The 15217-nt window shown below is 43.5% G+C and overlaps 2 protein-coding genes across 6 annotated transcripts in view; one reads left to right on the forward strand and one right to left on the reverse strand.

The window, feature by feature from the left end:
• The window catches only part of PRIMPOL (primase and DNA directed polymerase), a 48192-nt gene extending 42492 nt beyond the window's left edge, over positions 1-5700 (forward strand). For all 3 annotated transcript variants that reach the window (XM_008710488.2, XM_008710486.2, XM_008710487.2), the window contains 3 exons: positions 1835-1917; positions 1999-2045; positions 4794-5700. In XM_008710488.2, coding sequence (XP_008708710.1) covers positions 1835-1917; positions 1999-2045; positions 4794-5042 — 379 coding nt within the window. In that variant the 3' untranslated portion in view covers positions 5043-5700. The remainder of the gene's footprint in view (positions 1-1834; positions 1918-1998; positions 2046-4793) is intronic.
• A 1806-nt stretch (positions 5701-7506) lies between these two features.
• The window catches only part of CENPU (centromere protein U), a 40038-nt gene continuing 32327 nt past the window's right edge, over positions 7507-15217 (reverse strand). For 2 of the 3 annotated variants that reach the window (XM_040643385.1, XM_040643383.1), the window contains 5 exons: positions 14965-15043; positions 14693-14740; positions 13488-13549; positions 11535-11691; positions 7507-9773 (listed from right to left, as the gene is read on the reverse strand). In XM_040643385.1, coding sequence (XP_040499319.1) covers positions 9642-9773; positions 11535-11691; positions 13488-13549; positions 14693-14740; positions 14965-15043 — 478 coding nt within the window. In that variant the 3' untranslated portion in view covers positions 7507-9641. Of the gene's footprint in view, positions 9774-11534; positions 11692-13056; positions 13393-13487; positions 13550-14692; positions 14741-14964; positions 15044-15217 lie in introns of those variants that run through there. The other variant, XM_040643384.1, reaches the window with a different exon arrangement.

The raw sequence follows: 15217 nt of genomic DNA on the forward strand, positions 1-15217 counted from the left end.
ACCTTGACCGAACCCCAGAAGCACTTTGTGGGACCAACCCCAATTTCCTCCTTTCCTCTGACCACCTGAGATGATAATAATAACCATTATCCTGGGTTTTGTGTTAATCTTTCCCTTGCTTTCTTTAAATGTTTTTTCCCCCATATATACTTATATTTCCAAACAATATATTGTTTTGTTTTACATGTTTTTGAATCTTGTGTAAATTGCATCCTTTGAATTGCTTTTCGGTCAACATTGAATTTGTGATGCAACATCTAGATGTTGCTTTTCTTTTTTTCACTCTCTGTGCCATTATGTAAACATAAACGTGCCAGTCTGTCTTCTCGTGTGGCCGTGCGGCTTGCTAGCGTGAGCGGTGAAGCTACGATACTCTCGTACATCTCGCCTGCGGCAGGTATGCGAGCGTTTCTCAAAGTATGTGCCTGAAAGCAGAATCGGCGTCTTAGAATATGCACATATTTCATTTTACTAGGTACTAAGGTATTTCCCCAAATGGTCAGCGAATGTATACTCCCACCAGCAGTGTTTTCAGATTTTCTCCTGTTCCATGTTCTCACCAGCACTCAAGGTGTGTTTTAAAAACCTCTGGCTGGTCTGGTGGTGTAAGACCGTACGGTGGCTTTCGTCTGAATCTACGTGATCGCTAATGCATGTGAGGTTGGGTGATCAGACGACACCCGAAACAGATCTTACCCACCGTCGGGGTTCACTAACGCTTTGAGAGATTCAAGGAGTCCAAAGGCTCACGTGAAGCCTGTTCATTTCCCAAGTTAGTTACTTATTGGTCTTTAGCCATTCTTTTTTTATAAATCATTCTTTTAGGATTCTAAATTTCTCTCCAAAGATCATTTTAGCTCTGTCTCACATATTTTAACATGTATTTTCAATTCCATTCAGTTCCAAACATTTTCTAATTTCCATCATGTTTTTTGAGTAATTGCTTATTTAGAAATGTTTTAATTTACAAGTTATCAGTTTCTGTTAGCTATTTTTCTGTTACTTTTTTTAAGATTTTATTTATTTGAGAGAAAGAAAGGGTGAGCACATGGTGGGGGTGGGGGTGGGACGGGGGACAAGCAAATTGTGGGGAGTGGAGCCCGATGCCAGGCTTGATCCCAGGACCCTGAGATCATGACCCGAGCCAATACCAAGAGTCAGATACTTAACCGACTGAGCCACCCAGGTGCCCCTCTGTTACTTATTTCTAAATAATTTGCCTTGTGGTGAGAGCTGTGTTGTGTGAATACTTTAAATGCAATTGACATGGTACCTAGCATAGTCAGTTTTTATAATTGCTTTTTATATGTGGTTGTAGAGAACTGCTTCTAATGACCTGAGGCAGTGTTCATATATGCCTATTATAGCAAACTTGTTAATTGCTTTTAATTTCATTAAAAATTGCTTTTTAGGTCATTCAAATTTTCTGTACCCTTACTGAATTTTTTGTGATTATTTATATCAATTACTAAAAGAATGTTTTTTAAAATCTTGATTTATGGAAGATGAGTGCTTTATCCTTGGAGTCCTGTCAGTTTTGCTCATGCATTTTGAAGCTATCGTATTTGGTGAGTACAGGTCAGGAATTAGGTCTTCTCAAGAGGAACTTTTGTCGATGTGTAATTTTTTGCCCTAAAGTCCATTTTGGGTGCTATTTTTGACAACCAGGGTTTCTTTGGGTTGGTGTACATTCCATCCTTTCACTTTTTACCTTGTCTCCATCTTGAAGTCTTAGGCACATCTTTGGTAAGCAGCACGGAGATGAATTTTGTTTTCCATCTAGTCTGGGGATTAAGTAATAACTTTTCCTTTTTTTTTTTTTTTCAATGGAAAGGATTTTGGTCGATCTGAAAAATGAAGTTTGGTATCAGAAATGTCATGACCCTGTATGTAAAGCAGAAAACTTCAAATCAGACTGTGAGTTATTAATTTTTATGTGCATATCAAGTGAAAATTGGATATCTACATAAAGTAGTAAAACTATTTTTTCTTGTTCAGGTTTTCCATTACCTGCTGAAGTTAGTCTCCTGTTTCTTCTGAAAGAGGTGGGTGCGGGTTTGAGTTTCTCTCATCCTAATCCGTTCTCGGTAGGACGGTATAATTGAGCTGTGCGCCATGTCCGGATGTGTGCAGTCTGCGAACACACTCTTCAGTACATGTTGTCACTTAGGAGTGTGCCCTAGTGACCGTGCCAGTGGCCCCACACAGCTGCTCGTGCGCGCCCGCACGCTCTCACACCAGATTGCAGACACACCTGTGTGGCCGCGCCCGGCCAGGGGACAAGTGTCCCGTTCTTGGCTTTACAAAGAATACCAAAATACTCCCCTTTGTGTTTCCTTCAGCAACTCTGTCTGTAAGTAGAATTGCTAGAAGTAGAATTATGTCAAAGGGTGTGTGCATTTTAAATTTTGGTAGATATTACCAGATGGCCTACTCAACCTTGTCCTTTTTAAAAAGTTTTATTTACCCAAATCATTCACATTCATTGTGAGAAAAAATTAGAAAATACATGAAAAGCCAAAGGGAATAAACTTATCCTCAGCTAGAATTTGACCACTCAGGGGTAACTGATGTGTTTCAGCATCTGTCTTCCAGAATTTCTGTTGATGAGTGCTCACGCATGTATATTTTCAAGGTCACAGGGTGCACCCTATTTTATAGGCTTTGTTCCGAGCTCGTTTTCACGAGTGCTCATTACCCGTTGGTATCCATAAGCATGGCAGGAAATCAGGCTTCACAATTAAAGAGAGCGCCAGTTCACCCTGCAGTTTTGCCAACATTGTTTATTTTACCTTTCAGTCCTTACCACCCTGTTTGGTATTTTATACCATAAAATACAAAAAGTGGTATTTTAGTCGTTTTAGTTTACATTTCTTAATGTGTTGAGGAAGTGGAACTTCTTTCAGATTTCCTGTTTGTATTTCTGTTATCGAGTGTCAGTAGCCGTCCTCTGTCCGCTTTTCTCTGAGGCCTTATTGATATTTTACGGGAACTTTTTATTAACTCTTTGATCATGTTATTTTCTAGAATGAACACTTTAGTGTTCCTTTTTCCCACATCTATCCGCCTTTTCCTTTCTAGTGTCCTGGTTAGAATGAAAGTTACGTGCTACAGGCTACGTGCTCAGTCTACATTCTGGATAATGGTCTGCCTCCCATTCGATTGGACCGAAAACTGTCTCTGGAAAAAATTCATACATCTAAGATAGACAGGAGCTGGAGCAGTGTAGCTGACAGCCAGCTTCCCTGGTACACTATTAGGTTGAAAATGTTCCTGAAATACCCAAGAGAAAATTAAATCTTTTAAGTAAACTTTGCCTCTAGGAGGAGGTGTGTGTCATCCTCGTGTGTTCGGAGGCTGAGTTTCATGCACGTTTTTGTGGTGTCAGTGAATTTTTAAAAATGGCTTTTTCTGCTTATCCAGTAATGCCAAGTTGAAAGTATTTTGGCATGTGTATTACCGCTGCTCGGACAGAACTTTTTTTTATTATTTAAAGTAGAAAATTAATAAAAGATGGAGCAGCTTAATGAATACCCATGTACCTGTCACATCGTTTTTACAGTTTATATATTTCTGCTTCCTCTGGCTTTTTTGCTTCTAGTATTTTAAAATGAGTCACCGATCAGTGTCGGTGCCTGTTTTTCTGTTGCACTGGTCATCCTAGTTGTTTAAACATTTCTGGTTTCCCTGTAGAAATATTGCCCAAGGACAGCGCGCTCTCCCTTCACCTAGATCTGCCATCGTCTGCACTTGGCCATGTTTGTTTTCTCCCTCTGCTGTTCGGGCGCCCGTCGTTATTTTGGACGACTGTTTGTCTTAGTCCGTTCAGGCTGCTGTAACGCGATACCATACACCGGGTGGCTTAGGAGCCACGGAAGTTCCTTTCTCACAGTTCTGCGGCTGGAAGTCTGAGCTCAGGGCACTGGCCGATCTGGTGTTCGGTCGCTGTCTGGGTCATAGCCATCTTCTCGCCGCCCCCACCCTCCGTCACAGGGATGAAGGAGGTCTCTGGGGTCCCTTTTATAAGGTTACTGATCCCAGTCATGAGAGCTGCACCCTCAAGACCTAATCGCCTCCCAACAGCCTCCTTCCTGATACCATGACATCGGGGGTTAAGATTTCAACTCAGGAATGTGGGGTAACACATTCAGTCCATAACAAATCTCTTGAGAGGAATTTGCAGCCATCAGAACCCTACATCTCTTCACGTTTAAGCATGTAGCTAGCAATATTTAGCTTAAGGATATTCTTAAATGAATATGGTAAAATTTTAAAATTCAGGAAATTCAATGTTTATACAATACTGTTATCTAATATGCAAATCCATACTATCTTGCCAGTTGTCTCAGCTGTTTTTAACAGTTTTTTAAATTCATGTTATTCTTAAAATATTTTATAAATAGAAAAATCAGTCTTGTAAGATTGCAGATAGACTTTCCAGTTTGTCTTCAGCTGGATTATCTGCTTTATAAAAAATGCAATCTGCCCATCTAGCCCCAGCTGTGTATACTGAAAAAAACGTACTGGGGGGGCATTTCCAAATTTAGAGTTTCGAGTATGTGAGCTACGGTGGCTGCAACAGTTGAATTAATGGACTCATTCCCATGGCGACTGTCTTAGAGACAGTATCATCCAGAATATTTATTTCAGTGTCTGTGCAAGAACTGATCTTGTACCTAATACCTTAATTTAACATAGACTGACTGTTGAGTGAGAGCAGCACATACTCTCCTTGACCGACCTGTATTTTCTCCCTTTCCCACTCTCCCCCACCTTCCCCTCTCCAACCAAAGGAAGAAGAGGTCACGGCAGCTGAAACCATGAACAGGGACACCCAGAATCCTCATGAGCCACCATCGGGTCTGTCGTCAGAAGATGCCATTTCCGACGCCGCCTGGGACAATGGCCTTGACGAGGCTGACTTTGTGGAAGCTACTGAAGATGCTGAACTGGCCGAAGCTGCAGAGAGCAGTCTGCTCGGCTCCTGCGGCGCAGACGCTGAGATCCCCGATGAACTGATGCTGCAGGTGTTACGAGAGTAGCCATTAGCCGTGGACTCTGACGTAACCGGCTGTGATTTGGCCTGAAGACAGTTTAATAACCTAAATATATTAAGTTAGAGTAAGTTCTTATGAAACCTGTTTATAAAAACCAAGTTTCATCACTTCTCAATTCCTAGTTTTTACTGAAGTAAGCCAGTTTTATTGAAAATGAGCTTAGAAATCTTACTGATTGACCAGAGTTGGCCTGTGTTCATATCAGCTTAATTTTGCATGTCTATTTATAGGTTAAGACTCTAAATCTTATTAAAAATTTTTAACTGAAGTATATTTGACATACAGTATCCTATTCAGGTATATATCCTGCTGATTTGATATCTTTAAACATTACAGAATGATCCCCATGATAAGTCTAGTTACCATCTGTCATCACAGTTATTACAGTCTTACCGACTATATTCCCTGTACTGTACATCACATCCTCATGACTTGTTCTGTAACTGGAAATTCATACCTCTTAATCTCCTCACCTTTCTCACCGCCCCAAGCCCTCCTCCCTCTTGTAACCAATGATTTCTTGTGTCTAGGAGACTGTTTGGTTTTATAGATTCCACATATAAATGTCATATGGAATTTGTCTTTGACTTATTTCACTCAGCATAATATACTCTACGTCCAGCCATGTGGTTACAAAAGGCCAGGTTTTTATTCTCTGTTTATGGCTGTGTAATATTCCTGCGTGTGTGTGTGTGCCCTCATTTTATTCATCCATCAGTGGACACTTAGGTTGCTTCCATATCTTGGCTGCTTCAGGAAACAATAACGCTTCAGTAAACGTAAGTATGATACATTCCTCTGAATTAGTGTTTTCATTTTCTTCAGGTAAATACCCAGAAGAAGTGGAATTACTGGATCATATGGTATTTCTGAGTTTCTGAGGAACCTCCATACTGTTTTCCACAGTGGTTGCACCAACTTACATTCCCACTAGCAGTGCACGAGCGTTCCCTTTTCTCTACAGCCTCACCAACACTTGTTATTTCTTATCTTTTTGATAATAGCAATCTGATGGGTGTGAGGTATGATACTCACTGTGGTTTTTTTTTTTTTTTTTAAGATTTTATGTATTAGAAAGCACACGCAAGCGCATGAGCGGGGTAGAGGAGCAGAGGGAGAGGGAGGAGCAGACTCCTTGCTGAGCGGGGCGCCAGATGTAGGTCTTGATGCCAGGACCCCGGGATCATGACCTGAGCTGAAGGCAGACGCTTAACCAACTGAGGCACCCAGGCGTCCCCTTCATTGTAGTTTTGATTTGCAGTTCCCTGGTGACTAGTGGTATTGAGCCATCTTTTCACATGTCTGTTGTCTATGTGTTTATCTTCTTTGGAAAAATGTCTATTCAAGTTCTCTGCCCATTTAAATTTTTTTTTATATTGTGCAAGTTCTTTGTATATTTTGGATATTAACCTCTTATTGAATATATGATTTACAGATATCTTTTCCCTTTCAGTAGGTTGCCTTTTCATTTTGTTGATTGTTTCCTTTGCTGTGCAGAAGCTTTTGAGTTTGATATAATCCCATTTGTTAATTTCAGCTTTTATTGCCTTTGCCTAAAGAGATTGGTCCTCTAAAAACAAAAACAAAAAAACAGAGAGGGAGCGGTAAGGGCTGAGGGAGGGGGAGAGAGAGAATATTAAGCAGGATCCACGCCCAGCACAGAGCCCAACACGGGGCTCGCTCTCACGACCCTGTAATTTTCTTTGTGGTATCTTTGTCTGGTTTTGGTTATCAGTTATGCTGACCTTGTAAAATGAATTTGAAAGCATTCCTTCCTCTTCAATTTTTTGGAATAATTTGAGAAGAATAGGTACTACCTCTTTAAATGTTTGGTAGAATTTACCTGTGAAATCACCTGGTCTTGGGCTTTTGTTTTTTAGGAGTTGTTAAATGACAGATTCCGTTTCATTACTTGTAATTGGTCTACTCAGATTTTCTATTTCTTAGTGATTCACTCTTAGAAGGTTGTGTATTAAGAATTTATCACTTTCTTCTAGGTTGTCCATTTTGTTGGTGTATAATTGTTCGTAGTAATCTCATGATTCTTAGAATTTTTTTTTAAAGATTTTATTTATTTATTTGACAGACTGCCAGCGAGAGAGGGAACAAAAGCAGGGGGAGTGGAAGAGGAAGAAGCAGGCTCATAGCGGAGGAGCCTGATGTGGGGCTCGATCCCATAATGCCGGGATCACGCCCTGAGCCGAAGGCAGACGCCCAACCGCTGTGCCACCAGGCGCCCCGATTCTTAGAATTTCTATGGTGTCAGCCATTTCTGACTTTATTGGTGCCCTTCTCTTTTTCTTAATGAGTCTGGCTAGAGATTTATCCATCTTATCTTTTCAAAGAACCAGCTTTTAGTTTCACTAATCTTTTCTATTCATTTTTTTATTCTCCATTTATTTCCTCTGGTATTTATTATTTCCTTCCTTCTGCTAACTTTGGGCTTTGTTGGTCTTCTTTTTCTAGCTCCTTTAGGTATAAAGTAAGATTGTTTATTTGGGACTTTTCTTGCTTCTAGAGGTAAGCCCATATCACTATGAACTCCCCTCTGAGAACTGCTGTTGCTGTGTCCCCTAGATTGTGGAAAATTGTTTCCATTTTCTCTGTCCCACGGTATTTTTTCAGTTTCCTCTTTGATTTCTTCATCAGTTCATTGGTTGTCCAGTAGCATGTTGCTTATTCTCCACATTTGTATTTTTTCCAGTTTTCTTATTGATTTCTAGTTTTATACTGTTGTAATCAGAGAAGATGCTTAATACGATTTCGGTTTGCCTGAATTTGAGACATGTGATCTTTCTTGGAGAAAACTCCAGGTGCACTTGAAATGAACGTGCATTCCATAGTTTTGGGATGTAATGTTCTGTATATGTTAAGTCCCTCTGGTCTAATGTGTCGTTTAAGGCCAAGGTTTCCTCATTGATTTTCTCTCTGGATGACGCTGATTTAGTGGGGGTATTAAAGTCCCGTATTATTATTGTATTGTTAATTTCTCCCTTTGTGTCTAATACCCGTTTGGTGTTTAGGTGCTCCTGTGTTGGGTACATAGATGTTGATGAATGTTCTATCCTCTTCTTGTATTGACCCCTGATCGTGATGGAATGCCCTTCTCTGTCCTGTTACAGGCTTTGTTTTAAAGTCTAAGTATCGCTGCACCAGCTTTTTTGCCCCATTCCGTTTGCATGGAGTATCTTTCTCCATCCTTCGCTCTCAGTCTGTGTTTAGGTCTGAAGCGTGTTTCTTGTAGGCAGCATGTACATGGCTCAGGTTTTAAATCCATTGAGCAACACTGTGTCTTATGATTGGAGCATATTGAAAGTCATTTTGTTAACCATTTTCTGGTTGCTTTTGTTGTTCTTTGTACCTTTCTTCTCTTGGTCTCTTCCCTTGTGGTTTGATGGTTTTCTTTAGTGTTTGGGTTCCTTTCACTTTGTCTGGTTTAGGGTTTGGTTATCACAAGGTTCATATATATTGACCTATATATAAAACAGTCTATTTTAAAGTGATAGTCATTTCTAATCCTTGGTGGGATGGCTGGGGCTAGCCTGGGCCAGGCAGTCCCAGGCTCCTCTGTGCCCGGGGTGGGGGGTGTGTGTGCTGGGCCAGAACGGCTGCAGTGGGCACAGGCCAGACAGTCCTGGTCTCCTCTTCACTACTGCCGCCCCAGCGACGTGGCTGGAGCTGGTGTGTACACAGGTTGGGGGGTCCCGGCACACTGTGTCGGGGGTGTCCCGGGGGGTTGGCTGGAGCTGGCGTGGGCTCGGGTGTCCTGGTGCACACGGTGCAGAGGCAGTGCCAGGGAAACAGCTGGGGCTCTGCACACCGCCCTGCAGCTGCCAGGTCTAGAGGCCCAGGGCTCAAGCGGACAGCCCTGGAGGAGGGCTCGAGGGCCCAGAGACTGCTGCGGCCAGGCTCTCCAGGCAGAGGGGAAAGTAAACAATGGTGCTCCACAGCCCCTCCAGCCCCAGAGAGTTCCAGCAGTTGCCCTACAGCCTGGCGGATGTTCTAAGGTTAGTAAATGGGTTTCCTTCACTTACAAGTCTCTTTGTCCTTCAAACTGATGTTTTGGTTTTGGATTTTTTTTTTTTTTTGCTGTGCCCCCCGGGCTGGCAAGTCGGCGTGTAGGCCCCTCGGTGTTCGTCCTCCTGCCGCGGGCCATCACTTCAGGGCTGGGGTTCCCACCGTCACCGCGCGTCCATCTCTCACCATGGGGTCCCCCGGCGTCTGTGCAGTGGCGCTTCCGTCAGGCCTCAGGTGTTCTGCAGGGGGAACTGCTGTACATTCGGCGAGTTCAGGGTCTTTCTGCGCCGTCTCAGAACGGCGCCCTCTGCCGATTCAGGTTAGAACTCTTGTCGGTCAGCGTCTGGTCGGTTACTGTCTGGAACATGGCCTCTAAAACTACTTGTACAATCAAACTTGCTGCTGAACATGGTCACTCAAACCAAAGGACTATGAACAAAGTAATATTAAAGTCTGGTGACAAGCCAGCCTGAAGTAGTAGACAAGTTTAACTTCTCAAAGAATTTTTATTTACAAAAGGATAGTATCAGTGGCAACAGCAAGAGCAGGGGACTGGTCTGTATATAGTCACGTTCCAGTAGACTGGTCTTTCTGGTCCAGGAGCTTCTCTAATTGATGGTTGATATTTTGTAGGTGGTTTCCAGCTCCCAGAAGGGTTCTCGCTTTGAGTAACAGAGCTGGAAGGCTGGATGAATCATACTGTTGAAGGAAAATTATATTTGGATTAACAGGCATCAAAAACTTTTATAACCCTGTTATACAGCTCAGTGCTAAGTAGAGTTTTTCATTAACTTTCATTTTTTAAATTCATTACGATCATTTAAAAAATTGGTTTAATCCTTTTCCTTAGGGCATAATTAATAAGGTTACCAGGGACTGCTCTAGAAAACTTAGGCTGATCTTCTCCCAGAAGACCAGTTGGTTCCAAGAACTATGGCATCTAAATTATTTAAAACAAAATCATTCCTCATACAGATTGAGGCTTGGTTTGGGCAGGTCTGCTGACCTCATGCCTATTTTAAACCCAGAAAACTGTAAGGCAGATTAACTTTTACTGGAAGAATTATTGGAAGGAGAATTCCAGGCCCATAAAAGTTCATGAGGAAAGAAGTCATCATCTAGAAAAATTTATGGGGAAGACTAAAGACGAAATTAGAATACAAACTCAACATAAGTCAGAAATCAGAACCCAACTCATGACTTGGAAATAACAAACCCAAGCTTCGTGTTGTGAACTGCATCCAAGGGTAAGGGACCATATCCCCTACAGAAGGTGCTCATACTTAGGGTGATTGTTGAATTTCATGTCCTCAGTGTGTTTTCCTTAGTAATGAAAAGAGCAGCCTTGAGCAGAAAAGCTGTGCAACTATTACTACCACCCGCATAATCATTTTTTCTAGACTCTACCCTACCCTATTACCGTGGACTTCAGTCAAACAGATATTTGAGAGCCTACGGTATTCAAGGTGCCGTGGGACACTTGCTTTCAGGGAGGCCTGAGGGGTAGGACTAACATCTGGTGTTCGAGTTCTGGTTTAGGAAGGCAGACAGACCCTACGAGACAGCACAGAAGGCCTGTGGGTACGCAAAGGACACGTAAGAATAGTGTATTCCGAACAAAGTTGAGTCTCAAGTCTCTGTTTTCACCAAAGTTATGTTCAAAATCAAACAGTGCTATGATCATCTCCAAGTTAGTCACTAAACCTCCGCTCCAAGCAAGCTTTAGAGTCGCTGGGTGCTGTCACAGGAAACACTGATGTAAAAGCATTCTATTTTCGGATCTAATATACAAACTGAAGGCTTCTAAATCAGTGTAAAAAAAAACTTAAAATTGAATTTCGAAGTGAAGAATACAAGTATGATCATAAGATATATGTATTTACATTTTATGTAAAATTATATTCTGGTTTTTTTTCTGTAACTTAAATTTCTCTTGATCTGAGCTGGCTGTCGTAACAACAGCAACATCTGCAGCAAAAACCCGGAAGCAACACGTTTTATTGAAACAATAATACACCACTCCTTTCCCTATGAAGTTTCATGTTTCCCAACTTCTAAAATTAGACCTACCATTTATAGGCGATAATGGCTTATTTTTTCAGATAAAAAAGCTGCTGTGAACACGGGCAGAACAAAGAACAGATTCCGTGTGGCCTGACAGTGACGGCGATTCTCATGAAGCAAAGCATAGCTGTTCGAGATCCTCCTGTTCAGTCATTTCTCTTAATGTGCAGAGACCTTAACAAAATCGGCATTTCTAGATTGTTCTCTACTCTAGCCTGAAGTAGCTAAAAGAGGTGATGAGAGAATACATTCTCACGGGTTCACAGGGACGCTGGTCGGGTGGACTGTAATGTTGCGTCCCCACTTCTCTCCCCTGCACCCCCAGCTTCTACAGAAGGCCTCCACCGTGCAGATGCCCTGGATCTTCTGAATCACAGAAATAAAAATTAAAGTTACCGTTTCCTTTACATAAGGTTCTTTCTCTTGAATATCCGAATAATCTTGATGAAGCTGTGTTAGGTTCGATAAAAAACAAGCTGCATTCCTCAGGGAAGCTCTTCGCTCCTTAAGTTCATCATATTTTATTTGTAGTTGTTTCAGCTGCGGGTCTAACCTGCAACAACAAAACGGTGTCCCCCAAAGGAACGCCTGCAGGAAGGTGCAACAGCCCACAGGGTCAGCGGCTGAGTGCACGGGTCCACTGAGGCAGGGCCACGCAGGGGATGGGGGCTTGGTCTTTAAAAATACCTTCAGTTCTGAAATTATGAATGTGTGGCAGGGTCTAGATTTCAATTTAAAATATAGACCAAACTCTGAAATACAGTACACCGTGAGTGATTAGAAATGACACCCGCAGATGCTTTGTACGGCCCACAGCCCATCCGGGCATTTTGCGGGAGCTGTGGGGAACTACTGAGTTCCAACAACGCGGTCCACTTCTCCCAGCCTCGGCCAGGGCGTGCGCGCCGCAGGGCAACAGCAGAAGTGTGGATGAAAGGCCTTCCCTTTGCCCGTTTTCCAAGATCCAATGAAACCAGCGGGAAATGACCAGAATGCTTGGATGAAAAATGCACGGGCAAACCCTCCCTCCCGGTGTCTTAGTCTCTTATCTATAAAACAAAAGGGGGATCTTGAATTTTATGGACAAGGAAGGGCAGAGGGTGCCAATTTTTTATTCTTTAAAAAGCAACTGTCCTCTAATGTAATTTTAGAAAAGTCCTTCGAACAGTGAGTCTGCTGAACAAATGCAGCGTTGTGGAAAAGCTGACAAGGGCTGTGGCCAGGAGCGCGGGGCTGGCAGTCCAGCTGCAGACGGGGATCCTGGCCCCCGACTTCTAGGGACGGGGTTGTGGGTGAGTCACCTCCCCCGGCCTGCGATTTTCTACATGTAAAGTCAGAATAACGATACACTGCATTTTTCTTTCTAGGCCTTTTCAAGATGTACTTTTCAATGTCTAGAACTGTATCTAGAAAAGGAACCAAGAAGCTGGACTTTAAAATGTCCTTTTTTTATGAAACAGGCATGACAACCCACCTCCAGGATTATGAGGATAACGGGCGAATACACAAAGCTTTAGGCCAGTGCCCGGCACACACAGGAAGCTCGTTCAAACGCGGTTTTCTTTAGGCCTGAGCCGGTGGAAGCTTGACCCCAGGCCACAGGCTGGACGGGGAGCCACCGGGCTAGACACCCAAGCTCTCCGTCTTCCTAAGTTCCCCGGCATCTTCTTTAAACTCCGCACCGTAATGAGCCACAGGCGGTCCTCTCTGGGAGCAGCCTTCTCTCGCCCTGTTCCGCGGCGCCTGCGAGCGCAGAGTGGAGCCGACCGCAGCCCCGACGGCTGCAGCGCGCCCGGCCCCCGACCTGCACCGCCGACAGCGCCCGGCCCCGCGCGGGACGCGTCCACACGAGCGCCACGCCGACGGCACATTGACGAGAGCGGGGAACACACAGCCCGAACTGAACGCGCCACCGTGAAGCGCTTCGTGTCGATTTATTCACTTACTTCTCCCAGCACCCTGGAGGGGTGGGTATAGGGCTCGTTTACAGATGAGGAACTGAGGCCCTGGGAAGGTAAGCAGCCTGCCCCACGGTGCACAGCCGGGAAGTGGCGGAACCTGGGTTCAAACCTGGGTTCAAACCCGGGCAGCCTCGTCCCAGAGTCTGTGCTCGGAATCTCTAAGGAGGCCGCCTCGTAGGCCAGAGCTGAGAGGTCTGATGGCAGAGCGATCAGTGCTGAGTTCGCCTTTGCTAACGGCTCCAACTCGGCAGCGGCACGACCAGCGGCGCTGAGCTTCCAGGCACAGAGAACACCTGGGACCGCGACGCAACACAGCAGAATTTAGCCCCACGCGATGTACCGTAATTAAATCCTAGGTGAGTTCTCAGAGACCTTGACATCATCTTACCCAAGCAGTTCATCCTGGAGTTCGAGCAAACGCTGCCTTTTCTTTTCAATATCTGAAATAATCTAAAGTAACACAATGATTTGTTAAAGTAACTCTTTAAATGTTGGAGCACTGCTAGCGACCCCGTACCAGGTGTTAGAAATGGAGTGGGAAAGAGACTGCATCCTCCCCCCGTGGCACTTTGGTCCAAAGGGAAGACAGAACTGCACACAGGCCGCACGTAACTACAGCCCGTGAGGCGTGCGTCGAAGGCAAAGAACAGGGGACGCTGAAGAGTGGGAACAGCGGCGGCATTTACTCCAGGACAACTTGGAAGAAAGGAAGCAGAGGCCAGATCTTTACGACCCTGTGAGCCATCAGCTAAGGAGTTGGGATTTTACGTAGGTGCACGAGGAAAATATTGAAGCAGGGAGTGCCCTGATCCAATCCGTATTTGAAAAAGAACATTTATATATAACAAATTATCTCAGCCATCTCTTTTAGGGACTACCAGATACTCCACGGCTGGACCTTCAGACCATAAGCAATGCAGAGTTGACCAATAAGAGAATAAAACTGAAGAAAGAAACCCAGCAAAGGCCTGTAATCACGGAAATAAAAACATATGCATTTCAAATCCATTTCTATTATAAATGTGGAAGGGGAGCTGCTCTTCCCTTCTGGATTCTTGCCAGTGTGGGGCTCAGAGGTCATCTGGTCCACCCGTACATTGACAGGCCGGTAAGACCCAGTGTTCACTGGCTTGTTTCTCCTCACATACCCTCGTGGTACAGAGTTCCCGAGAAGCTGGTACAACATCGAAGCAGAAGAACCAGGACAGGAAATGAGGTCACCTAACCCTTAATGCAGTAGTCTTCCCAGGCTGTCCCTTGACTTGAGACATGAGACAGCTCTTTATTCTAAAAGGTTTTACTCTTTGGCAGCCACAAAAGCAATAAATATATATTACTTGTAGTTACTAGTTACTTAATACCACGGAAGTGGTTATTTGGGGCTTAATCATCTTTTTAGGCTGGCTGGGACCCCCATCCCTTAGCACGCATTAATAGTACACAACCACAAGACCAACCAAATAAAAGCCTGACTAAAAAAAAAAAAAACTGCAACAGAGTGAAGGTCCTAAACCCAGAGTCAGGGTGTTACTTAGCTCTGCACAGGCCAGCGCTCTGTGTGACTGTAGGCCGCCGCTCCCACACAGGATTTACCTTCGTGTTCTTCCTTTTCAGAGCTTTTGACACCTGGACTTCTTTAAGCTGCACAAAAGAAAATAAATAATTGTGTGCATTTTCCAAAATTAAAATATTTATTAACTCACAATATATTGCATTTAGTTTAAAAACAACCTGTGAGACATGAATAGTTCGAACAAGCTCTGTACCACGTCACCAGCAAATGCAGTGTTTTCTAAGATAACCGTACGCTGTCTCAGGATTAGCAAAACAAATTGAGACCAACAAATTTATGTCCATGAACTTACCATTTTGATGAGTTCTTCTTTCATATTAGAATGAAATTGTTTGATGGCTTCCTTACAAATTTTAGATTCTGCTTTTTGTCTATAGCAGGAAAAGAAAAGATCAAACTAGGTATTATATAAAGGATTTCAAAAGGTGTGTTTCATTTGCTTAGCACGTCAACAAACCACAATTTGGCATACACCACTTTGAATATCTAAGATGGCATGGCCAGAGAGATTTCTCAGGCTTAAAAAAAAAAAAAACTTAAGGGGC

Source organism: Ursus maritimus, unplaced genomic scaffold, assembly GCF_017311325.1.
Source record: "Ursus maritimus isolate PB19 unplaced genomic scaffold, ASM1731132v1 scaffold_28, whole genome shotgun sequence".
Lineage (NCBI taxonomy): Eukaryota > Metazoa > Chordata > Mammalia > Carnivora > Ursidae > Ursus > Ursus maritimus.